The sequence below is a fragment of the Dromiciops gliroides genome, chromosome 3 (genome assembly GCF_019393635.1).
Source record: "Dromiciops gliroides isolate mDroGli1 chromosome 3, mDroGli1.pri, whole genome shotgun sequence".
Taxonomy (NCBI): domain Eukaryota; kingdom Metazoa; phylum Chordata; class Mammalia; order Microbiotheria; family Microbiotheriidae; genus Dromiciops; species Dromiciops gliroides.
Window position 1 is genome coordinate 460,009,458 of NC_057863.1, and position 16,756 is coordinate 460,026,213.

General features: G+C 35.5%; 1 protein-coding gene across 1 annotated transcript in view; it reads left to right on the forward strand.

The window, feature by feature from the left end:
* Window positions 1–16,756, forward strand: part of ACVR1C (activin A receptor type 1C) — a 103,690-nt gene that overhangs the window by 68,212 nt on the left and 18,722 nt on the right. The window contains exon 3 of the mRNA XM_043995343.1: window positions 15,589–15,834. Coding sequence (XP_043851278.1) covers window positions 15,589–15,834 — 246 coding nt within the window. The remainder of the gene's footprint in view (window positions 1–15,588; window positions 15,835–16,756) is intronic.

Genomic DNA, 16,756 nt, shown 5'->3' on the forward strand with positions numbered 1-16,756 from the left:
AATCACATAGTAAGAGTCTGAGGCCAAATTTGAACTCAGGTCTTCTTGACTTCAGGCCCACTCTATCCACTGTACATTGTAGCTGCCTAGTAAGATGTCATGTGTTACAGGTAGACAGTGTATAATGATTGTGCATGTCTAATCTAAGCATTCTTTTAAATGCACAATATCAAAATGTGCAGAGACACGAGCTCACTTGGCCATTAGAATCAGTGAATAATGATAAAGAATATCATAATTATAAGTCTAAGTGTGAGGAAAAATCAGAAGGTGATTGTCCTTTTTAGAATTTCAGTCACAAGGAGTTGCATTGATATCTTATTTCCTTCTGTAGCTGTTTTGTATTGTTATTGTTGCTGGCAAGCTCTGATTCAAGAAACCAACTTGAGACTATAGTTGCTGTAGGCTGGTGTACACATGCTGGGGGTGGGGTAGTACTGAGGGGAGGGGCCCTTATGACACTGAAATGCTAACACAGGAACAAAATCCATTTAGAGTTCACCCTGAGAGGACTTAATATGTACCTGACAGACAGGCCAGAGAGGTATTGTTATGGAATGAGAAAAAGATGCAATGCTTTTTATACTTCGGAAAGTGTCTATTAAGTATAAACACACAGAACAATCAAGCTTTTAAGATGTAAGCCTAATATAGGATCCTTTTTAAAAAAATCTCTAGAGGCAAGAAAAAATTGATGAAATTCTACTAAAAATCTTCTGGAAAGTTTAAAGCAAAATTTAGAACTAACACAAGGTGAATAATTTTTATTAAACTTAAATCCCAAAGTCTCTTAGCTCTGTGTCACCATTTCCATTCATTCATTCATGAATATTCATTCAGCAAATATTTATTGAACATCTGTTATGTTCAAGGCACCGCACTAGGTCAAGTAATATTTGTTAAATTCAAATTTGTCTCATTGAGTATCTGGGAATAAATTAGACATATTTGGAAGCTGTATTACAATTTTTAGACCACCAAAAATATCACACAGAAGACTGGTGTTTATCAATGTTTATCATAATAAATAACACATTTTCAAATGCTTGTTATGTTCAAGTTATGAGGTATTAGGCATACAACTATTCAATTGAAATAGGGATACATTTATTAAGTGACTACTGTGTGCACATGATTCTTCTAGGTGTTGGTGGAAATATATAAAGTTGAGTTAGGTACAGTAAATACCCTCACTCAACAAACAATTAAACCCTTACTATGTGCTAGACATTGTACTAAAGGTAAACAAAAGGTAAAAACAAAACCAAAAATACCTCTCTCTGATGTAGTTACTCATATAGAGAGATGGTTGTCTATTTCACATAAATTGCTCCTTGAAAAATATTCAAACACATGGCCAAGTTCAGCTATATGGATCATGAAAACTGAAGATTCTTAGATATTATGTGAGTAGGCTACCAGGATAATGATATTAGGGCTAACCCTAACTATTGCATCTGCTGGAACTAGCTACAAGAGCAGGAAGAAAAAGTACTATTTCTCATTGATACTTTCTATCTGTCTGTTTGGTTATTACACTTATAGTGCAATTATTTAATGAAGTCAGACTGGTGAGAGCTTAGCACAGTGCCTGGCACATAGTACACACTTAATAAATATGTATTGAATGAATGAATGGTTATAATTCATTCCATTATGGAACTCAAGCAGTCTGAAATTCAAATCATGTTTTCCCTCAAACCTTCTCCTCCAGTATTTTCCCTGCTAAACTTACCAGAGGCAGCTAGGTGGCTCTGTTGATATAGAATGCTGGGACCCAGGGTTAGGAAAAATAAGTTCAAATCTAGCCTTAGGTACTTACTAGTTGTGTGAACCCTGGGCAAGTCACTTAGCCTCCATCCACCTCGGTTTCCTCATATGTAAAATAGCACGTATTTCCCAGGGATGTTGTGAAAATGAAATTAAGATAATATTTGTAAAATTCCTTGCAAAACACAAAACACTATATTATTATTATTATTGTTATTGTTATTATTATTAGCAGCAATATCATCATTAAAGGTTCCACCAGGTTCATAAATATTGCATCATCTTGGACAACTCACTTTCCCTCACCCCACTTATCCAATCAGTTTCTCAGTCTTGCTATTTCTACTTCCACAACACTCCTCTTATATAGCTCCTTTCTATTCACAAAGCTACAACCTTAATTCAAGCCATCATCACCTCTCACCTAGAATATTGTAAAAGCCCGTTAATTTTTCTCCCTATCTTTTTCCCCTCCACTTTAGTCCATACTACACACTGTTGTCAAAGTGGCTTTCCTTAAATTGATTTTTAACCATGTGCTCCCTCCATCAGTTTCAGTGGCTTCCTATTTCCTCTAAGATAAAATATAAACTCTTCTATTTAGCTTTTAAAGCCTTTCACAACCTGGTCCCAAACTATCTTTCTGTTGTCAGTTAACATTAATCCCCTCCCACTCTCTTTGATCCAGTCAAACTAGCCTTTTCTCTGTTACTAACACACATGACATTACATCTCCTGTGCATTCCCTTCTTACCATAATCTTATTATAGAATTCCTCTCTTCCTTCAAGAACTAGCTCAAGTACTACTTTCTACATGAAACCTTTCCTCATTTTCACCACTCAATAGTGCCTTTTTACTCTAACTGCCTTATATTTAATTATGCATTTATTCTCTTTATACTTATTTCACATATACTCATGTGCTTATTTTCCCCATTAGACTATAATATCTTTGGAAATTGGGTATTTGAAAATGCCTATTAATTAACTGACTTGGCAAGTCACCAACTTTCTGAACTCCAGTCTCCATATCTATAAAATGGTTAGCAATACCCATATGAACTATTCTGTAGCCTTGTTATGGAGATTTTGTTCATGTTTGTCTAATGATATATACTGTTAATTTTGACCTCAACAACCTATTGAAAAGGTCTTGGGGACCCCTAGAGTTCCCTGGACCATACTTTGAGAACTGCTACTCCAAGAAGTATCCAGTTCTTAGACTATCTACATGTAATAATTTAAATGCTGTTAGTCTTATATATGTCCAGCAGCTGAGGTGATGCATTATTGGTGGACCTGAACCACTGTGATACTGACAATCTCACTAAGAGTAAAACCAGAAGGCAAGGAACTATCATCTAAGTGGTGTTCCTTGTTTTACCATCCTTATGGCTCACAAGCATAGATGACTTGGGTCTAAAACCTGTGTCTTCTAGATATTTCCTGTGTGCTGTGTGATTTAAAATTCTAAATATGGGTTCTAATCTGTGCCCCCAGTTTCGGGGGGAAACTGACTACAATCACTGATAAATGAGTTTAGGTTTTTTAAGGGTTTATTGAAAGATAGTAAAAGAAAGAGAAAGATTGAAAACAGATTTCCTATAACCTGGCAATCCTAACCTTCTTAAACCTCCCATTTCTGAAGTTCTCTGCCACCACACTGATCTCTCACACCAAAAGAGAAAGAACTCTCTCCCCAGCGTCTGCTTCCTACTTCATGTTTCCCTTCCAGAAATGGGAGGTTCTTCAAGCTGATTGGCTAGCATCATTCAAATTCATTGGTTCACTGGACCTGAAGGTGGTCTCCATGCAAAGTTCAACTTTTTGGCTTCTAAGAACAATACCCTCTTAGGTACCCTCTTAATTACCAGCCAAATGTGCTTATAATCTAGTACGCCAGTCAGCAGTCAGTCGCTATTCCCCAATTCAATCAGTTTAGATCAATCTCCAGGTGGGCACCTGAGTATCTGCTAAATCTCATCATCCACCACATTCCATTATCTTGACACAGTGTCCTTTAGCAAATGATCTATCATGAATTATTTACTAAACCATTAATATATGCCTAGCACTGTGCTATGCACTGGAAATACAAAAATGGTCTAAATACTTCATGACATCATGGAACTTACATTAAAGAGGGGAATAAAACACCAACATAGATAAATAAATATAGGCTAGAGACAAGAAAATACACTATGATTGAGAGTAGATATTAACTACTGGAGAAATCCATCTTGAAGGAGGTGTCATTTGAGCTGAGCCTTGAAGGGAGCTTAAGGTTCCAAAAAGTGGAGGTGATTTATCTGATTAAAATAATTCAGAGTAAAGAAGATGGAATGGCACTCCATTGACTATGTTCATACTATTCAAAGAGAGCATTCCAGGCATGAGAAATCATCTGTGGAAACACATGCAAGAATGGATTGCCATTTATGGGAGTTGACCATTTTGGCTGCACGTTTGAGGACATTTTAGGGATTAATGTGTAATCACTCTGAAAAGATAGATTATAGCCATATTGTGCAGAGCTTTAAATGCCAAACTCAAGGCAATGGGAAGCCACTGAAGCTTCTTGAGCAAAGTAGTGACATTTGTCAGACCTGTATTTTAGGAACATCAGTTTCACAGTTGTGTGGAAGATGGTTTGGAAAAGGAAGATATTGGAAGCAAGGTGACCAATGAGAAGTGAAGAAGAGCTATGATGAAGGTGGTTGTGGTAAGAGTTGAAAGGTGTCAGATTAAGAGAGGCCTTATGACCTGTCTGATGCTCAGTTTCTTTCTTTCTTTCTTTCTTTCTTTCTTTCTTTCTTTCTTTCTTTCTTTCTTTCTTTCTTTCTTTCTTTCTTTCTTTCTTTCTTTTTTTTTGAGGCAGTTGGGTTAAGTGACTTGCTGTCTGAGGCCAGATTTGAATTCAGGTACTCCTGACTCCAGGGCCAGTGCTCTATTCACTGTACCACCTTGCTGCCCCATGATGCTTAGTTTCTTCATCTGCTAAATGGGGGAGGTGAGGGAGTTGAAGTAGATGACTAAAGGAATTTGTTTTATTCCATGATCCAAGTCAACCAGAAACATTAATTAGATCATGGATTATAACACTGTGAGACTTAATCACTTTACCTTGCAGTGTTCATGATTGTTATTGTTTAGTAATTTTCCAGTCATATAGAACTCTTCATGACCTCATTTGGTATTTTCTTGGCAAAGATACTAGACTAGTTTGTGATTTTCTTCTCCAGCTCGTTTTACAGATGAAGAAACTGAGGCAAACAGGGTAAAATGATTTTCCCAGGGTCACACAGCTACTAACTGCCGAAGGCCACATTTGAATTTAGATCTTCCTGATTCCCGGCCCAGCACTCTATCCACTGCACCACATAGCTGCCCAGTGCTGATCATGGACATAAGCCAAAAGACCACCATAAAACTAACAATCTATTTATTGGGATGACTAGGATTTAATGTATTTATTTTTATGAGGAGTTATCTAAAAGTAATAAAGATTAGAAATTATGAGCATGAAAATTAAAATGCATGTATTGTACCTCTATAGTTTTGGTTACTTTCAGTTAATATAGCCAATTCTCAATTATCTCTTTCCACATGATTTATGTGAAGTAAATTATTAACTAAAGTGAGTTCTCTTCAATAACCAGTAATCAGTATATGGTTTGGGAATCCAAACTAATTTTATTACTTGCCTTAGATTCATATTATGGACTGACAGTATTCACAACAGGGAAGAAAATTCAAGAATATTATACTAAATGGTGCTGATAATAGAGAAGACAAGGGAGAATGGGAATACATGATTGTAATGAGACACTTTTTCACACTACAGAAAGGAGGAAGGTGAAACTATTCTAACACACATGTGTGCATGCACACACAGACATATAAACAACTCTTTCCAAATAGAAATGTTAAATTGTTATAGGATTCATATAGAGCTTTAAGAGTTGCAAGGTACTTTAAAATATCTTATTTAATGCTAAAACTTAGGAAGAAGTGTTATTTATTTTTATCCTTTTTACAGATGGGGAAACTGAGGCAGACATAGGTTGACTTGTTTGGAGTCATACAGCTAGTAAGTGTCTCAGGATAGATTTGAACCCAGGTCTTGCTGACTTCAGGTCCAGCATTTTACCCACTGTACCACCTAGCATAGCAATGAAATTGGATTAGCTGTTCTATGCTTTTTATCTTTCCAGGAACACAAATCATTTAGAGCTGACCATATAAGCAAATTCATCTATATAAATAGAATTCAACATTTGTTTTATGAAAAGTAATAAATATAACTTCCCTTTAAAATAGTCCCAGTTTAAGAGGAAATATGGCCTTTGGGTCAGTATTGTTGGTAATCTTTGCCACCTTCACTGTGATTTGGGGCAAAACATGATTCTCTAGCCTTACTTTCTTCATCTGTAAAATGAAGGTGCTAATGACTTCTAAAGTTCCTTCCTAACCTAACACTCTCTGATACTGTAACTTTTTGGTTGTCACCAACCTGATTCCATTTGATTCATAATTTTTCTTACTAATTGTTGTGTAGATTTGCCTACAAAAGCATAAACGGTGCCAACATTCCTTAAAAGGTCTCTTATTTAGATTGATAGGTATCACTGAAGTTAACTTCCTGTGTCTCTATGTAGCCTTGGGGAAGGTCAAACTAAAATGAATGATCTCAGTGGGCCAAAATACTTATTATTTTTTTTATAATTTTAACATGTTCCAAAAAGGGATTTGTTAAAAGAAAATAAAACATATATAGTTATATCACACAATTAAACATACTGCTCCTTGATTTTTTAATAGATTCATGTTAGATGTTTCTCTTCAAGTACCTCTTTATCAAAAAAGTGGAATTGGATTTATATGAGGTGGGAGATTATATTACCGGAAACTTTCAAAAGCAAATTGAAAAGACTGTTGTGAAATGGATAACAGAACACTGTTATAGCTTCCCTCTCTCAGAAGTACAAAGGCCCAGGGTTAATGATTGCTAGAGCAGGGTAAGATTAGGGAGCTCTTGACACTACTTAAGAAACACTGAAGCTGTGAATACTGTCAGTCCATAATATGAATCTAAGGCAAGTAATAAAATTAGTTTGGATTCCCAAACCATTTCTATTCATTTGAAAGGAATCTTTAAATATTCAGAGGCAACAATTGGTTCTGTGCCAAAAAAAAAAAATAACTGGCAGAAATATGGAAGCAACAATTTGAAGGGTGGGAGGGAGAGGATTAAAAAAAATTTTGCTTAGCTTTTTAAACAAATATTTTCAATTTCAAATTCTTTTCTCTCCTTTTCCTCCCCACCTATTGAAAAGAAAAGAAAAATGATACCTATTAAACATATGGAATCACGTAAAACATTTCCACATTAGCCATTTTGTGGGAGAAAATCCAGTAAAAATAAAGTGAAAAAATATGCTTCAATCTGCAGAGTTCATCAATTCCTTCTAGAGGCAGATGCCAATTTTCATTATGAATCCTTTGGAATTGTTGGGGATCATTGTACTGATCAGAATAGCTAAGTCTTTCACAATTGATTATTGTTATTATATTGCTGCTACAGTGTACAGTGTTCTAGTTCTACTCACTATACTTTGCATCAGCTCACATAAGTCTTTTCAGGTTTTTCTGAAACCATCCCCTTTATCATTTTGTGGTGTTTCAATTTTGAGACTAATATTCTATAATTTATTAATTTCTTTCATAGTATAATTTTTGAGATGGATGCTTCTTTTCAGACTTTAGAATTATATAACATTTAGTTAACAGATTGTATATTCATAATTATGTTTTGAGGAGCAGATAAAATTCATTATAAAGAACTCTAGGGAACTGCCAAGTTGTTTTGATATAGTTGGATTCTGTCATGATAATGATATATAACTTTATACTTTTCAATGAACTTTTATATCCATTTTCTCATTTTATCTTAAATGTTTTATTCTCCCTGTTTTATTAAAAAAAACTGAGATAGAGAGGTTAAATAAATAGTGGAAGTGATAATAACTGAGGTCTTTTGATCCTAATCATATGTTCATTCCAATATACTATAATTAATGTTACAATAAATGACATTTTCAGGTGGGAGATAAAATGGAATTGATTCAAAACCTCCTTGTAGTCCTTTAATAATTAAAAAGTAATGCTTTGATCTTAGGGAAAGGTCTCAAATTAATAGGCACCAATACAACCTTTCCCATCTTTCTATTCTTTCCTTGTGTGGTTATTTTGATGGTTAGGTCCTCTGGGGGGTGGGAGGGATGGATTTGATTGGTTTGGTGTTAGAAAGAAGTAGAGAAGTAATTGCTACTTCATAGCAGGACAAAGCAATTATAAAGACCATAGCTATAACTCAGCACAGCTATAATCTCCCTATCTCCACCCCCTCCCCAATTCTGTAGTAAATGCAGGAGGTAATCAGGCACAGTCCTTGAGGGTCAGAGCAATAATTTCTTGTTCCAGACCAAATGGTTTAGAGAATTTGTAATAATCAGATAAGCTAAACACTCTTACCTTGACTCAGACACTGTTTTAATAAAAATGTAGAAGTAGTGGTATTTGTTACAGTGGATTTTTACCTCCAACTTCTCATTATAAATTTGATTAATATTATTTAAAAGACTTATTAAATGTGAATTGGCAAAGAATAAAATATGTAAAATGGCATTCTTAAGATATAACTTAAAATAAATATTTTTCTGAATTAGAACAACCAATTTGATGGTTGGTTAGATATTTAACTGTATCTACAATTTTATTGGTGTGACTACTCCTTTCCCATGGCAGATGCCATCCTTCCACACCTTTTTTTTTAATCCTATGTGATTCTTATCCATATTCTGAAGTGCTCAAATTGTTGTTGATCTTATCAATATGGGTCTTCCCTCCAAAGATAGAAACTAAAACCCAACAATGTCTAACCTTCCTGTGTAACTCTTGCCCATGCTCCCCAATAAAGAAATCCACTAAGCATACTGGAAGCCTTCCTTATGTCCTCTTGATAAAAAGAGTATACTAATGGATATTGAGAGCTGTTCACTCATTATCCCTTGCTTGGTCACTGACCAATCCAACTTCTTTTTCCTTCAGATATTTCTTTGATGACATTCTTAATACCATAACATTGGTACCACACATATTTATATGTGTGTAGAAGGATAGATGGATGGATGGATGATTGGATATAGTCTGGACAACAGTAATTTTTCATCCATTTGGTTTTTCTTGGGTTGGGAGTTAGGCCAAACTCTATAAACAATTTTTAGATTTCATCCAGGAGGCTCAAAAGTGCTTGGGAAATTGAGGGAGTCAACATAGTGAAATCCATAAACAGGAACATTTGGGAGACCTCACTATCTATAGCAAGGGTTTTTAACTTGGTGTTAATGGGCCCCTATTGATTTCTGGGTCTATGAACTGGAATAGGAAAAGATATATCTTTATTTTCATTGACTTTATCAGACGAGAGGGATCTATGACATGAAAAAACTTTAGAACATTACATCTATATGTGTTGAGTTAAAATATTCATTCTAATCTATGTTCCATTCAGAAGCCAAAGTGATTTCTCTAAGGTGTAGTTTTGTCTGTCATCCCCCTACTCAATAAATCCCAGTAGCTCCCTATTATCTTTAGGATCAATTGGAAAATATCCTATATAACCTTTAAAGCTCTTTATAACTTGGTCCCTTCCTACTTTTCCAGCCTTCTACACTTTACTACTTCCATGATCTCTGTGAGCCAATTCCTTCCCACTTGCTTTCTCTTATACATAAGGTTCTGACTCTCATTTCCATCCATGCCTTTGCACTGGCTTTCTCATGCCTAAAAGCTCTAACAGTTATAGATATAATACCACTCTATACATACTTCTATAATTTGCTCATGCAGTATTTCTTCAACATGTGAGTAGATTATTCTTATACCATGGTTATATATACATAGAGAGAATCTGTATGTTGTTAGTAATGCTTTGTCAGTCATCTATTTGGGATAGTAAGATAGTATGGTTTTATTCCTATTCTTTTGATATCTTTCTCTCATTGAGTCATTAGCTTCCATCTGCCCAATTCTGATTCTTTTTTTTTTTTTTCAGTGAGGCAGTTGGGGTTAAATGACTTGCCCAGGGTCACACAGCTAGTAAGTGTTAAGTGTCTGAGGCTGGATTTGAACTCAGGTACTCCTGACTCCAGGGCCGGTGCTCTATCCACTGCGCCATCTAGCTGCCCCCCAATTCTGATTCTTAAGGAATTTTTTTCCACAGTCAGCTTTTGCATCTCCTTTTCCATTTGTCAAATTGTATTTTAAAGACATTATTTTATTTTTCTAAGCTAATGACTGTCTTTTGCATAACTCTCATTTCTTTTCCCAATTTTTATTATAACTCTCTTATTTGGTTAATAAAATCCTTTTTTGAGCTCTTCCAAGAGGGCTTTTTGATCTTGAGACCAATTCCTCTTCCTCTTTAATGCTTTACATGTAGATATTTTGACATTGTTGTCCTCCACTGAGTTTTGATCCTCCCTGTCACCATAGTCATTTTCTTTGGTGAGTTTTTTTTCTGCTTCTTATTCATAATTTAGCCTCTTCATTTCTTTTAAAGTTGAATTCTGCTCCTGGGGTACAGCGTGCACTTTCCCAAGTTTCTTTTGCTGGGTGTTGGGGGTGGGGCAGGGGCCCAGTCTCTGGCTTTCTGCTCTGAGGCTTAAGCCACTTGCAGCTTGATCACTGCACTGGAGTGGCCCAGCCTAGCTGGGCCTGTTGGGGACCTCATAATTGGCCTTCTGTGCACTAGCTTGCTGAGCCAGGGTCTTGGATTCTCAGGTGCTGATCTGTTCTGTGGCTATGAGCCTTTTGCTGGCTTGCCCTAAAACTCTCTGAACTGAGTTGTACTCCCCTTTTTACCCTGGTAAGACAGACCTTTCCTGAAGATCTTCTAGGTTATCTTAAGCCTGAATATTGTTTCAGTCCATCTTTTTGTAAGTTTTACAGCTCCAGAATCCATTGAGAGGCTTAAGTTAACATTCTTTCTGAAGGAAATTTGGGAGAGCTCGGGCAGCCTCCTGGATTCACTATGCCATCTTGGCTCTGCCTTTGAAACTCCCTGTTAAGTTTCAACTTCCTCTACAAGCACTTCAGGGCTCAGTATTGTTATAGTTCAGGTGTGATGATTCCACCTTACAGGATGATGAAAGAATTTGTTATAAAAATCTCTGTAGATTAAAAAACCTTCATCTATTTATTTTTCTCCTTCTAGTTTAATCCTTTGGTACCTTTGGGATGAATTTTCTTAAATTTCTTTAAACTTTCTTCAAACTTTCTTTAAATTGGTTCTATTTTATGATATGATACTGCTAATAATCTTTTTCCATATGTGTGTGCTTATAGTTATCCATGTCATTCTGTCAATAAATGTCCCTATCCAATGTACTAGATACCTTTCTATGAATCTTTTATTATTTTAATATCAATGTAGCACTCAGACCGTCCTATTTTCTCTTATTTTTGCTACATGATCTATCCACCTCTGTTTCCAGTCACATATATTCTTGCTGTCCCTTCCTTATTTCTTGTGTACAATTTACCATTAATAATTTGCAGAAGTTTAGTTACATATTGTATATTTCCAATTTTTTTTTTGGGGGGGTTATCAGAAATTCTATTTCATTTGAGATCATGCTGTGCCATGATTCCAAATCATGTAGTGTCCTGAAGAACATTTGCTTTTGTTAGATTTTTATGGCATTAGAAGCATTTAAAAAACGGAATTATTTCTTAAATGTGATACATTTTAAATCTTTTAAAGTCTGGCCCCACTTTGTTATCCATTTGTAGCGCTTCCATTACCTTCCATTTTTTCTCTTCCCTTCTCCTGCTGTTTTCCCTTTTCCTTTTCCCCTCTCCCCCTCTTCTCTCTTCTCTTCCTCTATTAGTCTGTCTATCTATATACCTAGCCCAGTGCAATTAGCTCTACTCATCCAACTACTTATCATAACCCGAGAAGGATGCATTTTATATCCACTTTATTTTTCTAGTGTGGATGGTTGATTTTTTTAGAAGTGATTTTTTTCACCAAAGAGATTTTGTAATATCCTCGGTTTTATAATATGCTTAGTTAACATTACCTGGGAAAAGAACATTTGGAAAACCTTGTTTTGATTCATAGGGTATCCTTCTTCTGTTTGCACCTTGATTAAATGTCATCCATAATACCAATAGATGCCTTAGTTGAATTTGGCTTCCTTTAAAACTTTCTTATTGTCAGTATTCAGATTTTCAAACAAAGTTATCTTTATGGTTAAATCCGTCAACAATTTTGCGTATAATTTTAACATAAAAATAGGTAGCATCAGGAGTTAAAAGGAATTGGGCTAAAAATCTGGGTCCTCACAAGGCAAAGTAAATGTTTACCTATAAGCAAGAGGCAGAGGCCAAGGTTGCAATGATAGGAAGAGGAGAAGGGATAGCTTCAAAGAGAGGGCAAGATGTGTTCTTGTGAGAATTTTTTCCTTCATCCTCTGCAGTTAATGTTGGTGAACAGTTATCTTCACATTCAATTAACATAGAAAATGTTAAATTCTCTAAAAAACCTGTTCATCAGATTTATTAGTCTGTTGCTATAAGAGAATCTGGCTGGCATTAGCCTGTTTTAAAAAGCAAAATAGCTGACACTTTAATGCTTACATTTTTATAAACTAAATAAGTCAGCATAGATTCTTGTTCATATAACTGGATGAAAGAAAGTGAATCAAAAGGTTCTTAGGGACTAGTGATTAAAGATTATAAGCATTTTTACTACCTTTGAGGTATCATTCTATGACCTTTAGACAAAGCTTTCTTGGCATTAGATTGACTATTGAGAAAGAGGTATAGGGGAAAAATGATGTTTCCCAATTAAGTAGACCTTTACTAAGTAATCTGTTGCTTGCCAATTATTTATGATTTTCCATCCTTTTCTTAGGAACAAAATTTAAAAAAAATCTTCAGTAAGTCTATCTGAAGCCTATCAAATGGATGTTAACATCAATTCTCAAAAAAAAAATAGCTGAATGGATATCAGGATGGGTATCAGTAGGAAACTGTGCCATGATGTGAATTCTTTATTCAGGATCACAGATTTAGAGCTGGAAGGGACCTTAGAAGTCATTGAGGTCAACCCCTTCCTTTTATAGGTGAGGAAACTTGAGGTCCAGGTAGTTCTCCCAAGTCCCACAAATAGTAAGGTAACAGAAGAGATTTGAACTCAGGTCCTCTGATTCTAAATCTAGGTCCTTTCCCACTGTCCTTTAAGCTCTCTCATCCCTGTCATTTTTCGCTTGGCATCCCACCTGAGGAAGCCTTTGTCCGAGTTTATTATTCTATTTCTGTTTGAAGTCAACCCAGTCTTGCTGAATATATGGTAGAAGAATCCACTAGGTTTAGAACAGCTTGCATGCGGTTTCAATTAAAGGGATGGCTATCCAAAAGCCAGTGGAAACATTTAAATGATATTTAAATTGATCTTTACCCTGCCCCCAAACAAAACAAAACGAACCTACACAGAAGTCCAAAGGAATGGATTAATGATCATGGATTATTTTGTCTTTTTTTCCGTAAAACTAACAGAATATTTTCAACAGTAGATTTTTCTGTTATGTATTATAGTGCATGTCCATCCATAAGTAGCCACCACCACCCTTTTCCCCTTTTCCACAGCAATGGGATTTAAAAACCCCAGATAAAAGACATAAGAATGTGGTTTGCCCATTGAAGAAATACTTAGTTCAATTAGAACAGAGTTAGGAACCAAGCTTACTTTCTGAACAATCCTAGGCTTTGTGAGAAGCAAAATGGAAAAGGGACGTAAGACTCATGAGCTTCCCATCTAATAATTAAACAAAATAACCATTTATTGCACACTTGGCATGTGCAAGGCATAGGGGTGGCAAAGATAGATGGGACTGGACTATTGTTTTCAACCTGAAGGATGTCATTATGTCCAGCTGCTTCATTTTGTCCATTAGGAAGCTAAGACTCCATGAGGTGAGATGACTTTGCCAAGGTCAAACAGCTGGTCAGTGGCAGAACTAGGATTCAGTACCACTTCTTTAGACTAAAACCAGTTCTCTTTCCATTGTGATATGTGTGGGGGGAGCTGAGAAAGGGAAACTGATAAATAATTACTACAAAGGGGCAATATGGTATATGCAAGGGAGAGTCAGACAAATAGCTATGATAGAGGGCAGCTAGGTGGCACAGTGGATAAAGCACCGGCCCTGGATTCAGTAGGACCTGACTTCAAATCCGACCTCAGACACGTGACACTTCCTAGCTTTGTGGCCCAGGGCAAGTCATTTAATTCTCATTGCCCACCCCCCCCCCAAACCAAACCAAACCAAAACAAAACCCAAACCAAAAAAACAAACCCAAACCAAAAAGCTATGATAATGTGAGGGAGGAAGGAGAGAAAACTTTCAGCTGAAATAGTGTGTGTGTGTGTGTGTGTGTGTGTGTGTGTGTGTGTGTGTGTGTGTGTGTGTGTGTGTGTATGGGGTGGGCAGGGGAATATCATAGAGCAGATTCATATGTGAGTTGGGCCTTGAAGGAAGACTGGGGACTTAAGACACAAAGCAGTTGCATTTATTCCATGGACAGAATATCATGAGCATCACCTGTTTGAGGAATGAATGGTGAAATAAAGGGATTAACACTTGTTGATAAGTAGAAAATGTTTTCTCTTCAGTCAATAGTACCAGATGCTTTTTTAGGAAGTTAGCAAATACTTTCTTCCTTTTGCTAACCACTTTCTTTAATCTGACTACTATAACTATTTCTACACTTTGTTTCTCCCATCATTTACCTTTTCAATTGCCTACAAAATTACATGCTTAGAGAGAACCAATAACACTTGGTAAAGATAACTTTAAAGATGCACAGTTTACTATCCCTTTCTAATATGAAATTCTCATTTTAACTAAAATGGACTCCACATGATAGTATTTGTACTATTACATGCAATGTGATACAGAAGAAAGAATGCTGGATTTGGAGTCAATGGATATGGGTTTAAATTCTACCTCTAATATTTATTACCCATGTGACCTTGGGTACATGAGAAATAAAAGAACTTAAGTTTTCTGTGCTTCCATTTCCTTATCTGGAAAATGGAAGCATTGGGTTAGATGACTTTTCATATCTTCTCCAACTATAAATGTAGATTTAATAAAGTGTATAATGACAAAAACTAAAATAAATTCAACAATACCTTTAAAGTAATTTGTTTGTTAATCAGAGCATCTATATGCAATTGAAAAATAGGAACTGCTCTCCAATTTTAGGAGAGCAGATGTTTATTATACTGAAATTATTTATAAAACATTATTAGCAAGAAGTAAATAAAAAATTAATTAAAACAAATAACTAAGTAAACCTGCAAAATAATGAATTAAAAACTTTTTATTATTTAAAGTAGAACCAACTGAACTAATAAACAGTAAACAAGCCCAGAATATTCTTATTCTATATCCCATTCCAGGTCTGTCTGAAGTTTTCTTTCCTTCATTTTGTTTTGTTCTTTTTTCTTTTGATAATGTGATTGTAACAAATGTTATCTAGAGACATTTAGTGAGTCATTAAATGAGTCACTACTGAGTCATTTAATGTGCTGGACTTCTTGTCATAAGTGTATCCCATAAGAGTTCATGAACCACAGCTTGGGAATGACTAGTTTACAAAGTATAGACATGAAAATATTTTAAGAATATTGCTACTTTGAGAATATTTAAAGTAGATTGATTCACTGTTGTTTTCTTTTTAAGCTGCAGCATCTCCAAAATTACAAAAACTAGGACCAGTGGAGCTGACCATAATTATTACCATACCAGTTTGCCTTTTGTCTATAGCTGCAATGTTGACTATATGTACTTGTCAAGGACGTCAATGCACATATAAAAAGAAAAAGAGGCAAAATGTGGAAGAACCCCTGAATGACTGCAATTTAGTAAATGCTGGCAAAACTCTTAAAGATCTTATTTATGATATGACTACATCTGGGTCTGGATCTGGTATGTACTTATTATTCATTTCTAAGTAAAACTCAGAAGCAAAATGCTTCCTCCAAATGCCAGGGAATATCCATTTCTCTCCCTTTTTCCAGGATCCCTGCCATAGCATTGATGGTAGGGTTAGGAACCAAGTTTGGATCTCACCACTGCTACACTGAATATGTAATCTCTCTCTTTCCCACATGAAAGCATTAAAATATTTGAAGATGACTATTACAACTCACCTTACCTAGAATCATTTTTAGTGTGGCATAATCTCTTACCTTTTTATTCTTAGATTTTTCCTTTAAAAGAAACTAATAATTATATCAGGACTTTAAAGTCTCTGATATAATTTCAAACAAATTTTCATAACAATGGTTAACTATAGTAGTTTAGTGGCTATGGACTTGACAAATTTACTTACATGTTACTTTTGAAACATGACAGGGATTATGTTAGTAGGTTCCAAGTCATCCATTAAGAAATAACATAAGAGCAGAGAATAAAAAATGGGTAACCTCTTCCTTGCTCCTCTCATTTGTAATTGTAAACTTGCTCCCTTATGCTTTTAATAGTGAATATACCTGGGCTTATCCACACCCCTTTGTTCTACCTGAGGTTGGGAGCATACTTCAGAGAGATAAGCAGCACCTATGAAAGGAAAGGCAAATGGCTGTTCTTACCTGCTGCCATGTGAATTGCTTTGTCTTTCTGGAGCAGGAGTTCTTAATCCTTTGGAGTCTGGTAAAGTCTATGGACCCCACCTCAGGTTAATGCCTTTAAGTGCATAAAATATATAGGATTACAAAGGAAACAGTTTATATTGAAATAGTTACCAAAATATTATTTGAAAAAGTTCCCAGACCCCAATTTAAGAACTCCTGCAGGCCTATAGGCAACTGTTTTCTAAGAATTTCCTGCTTCTTTTCTCTATGAATTG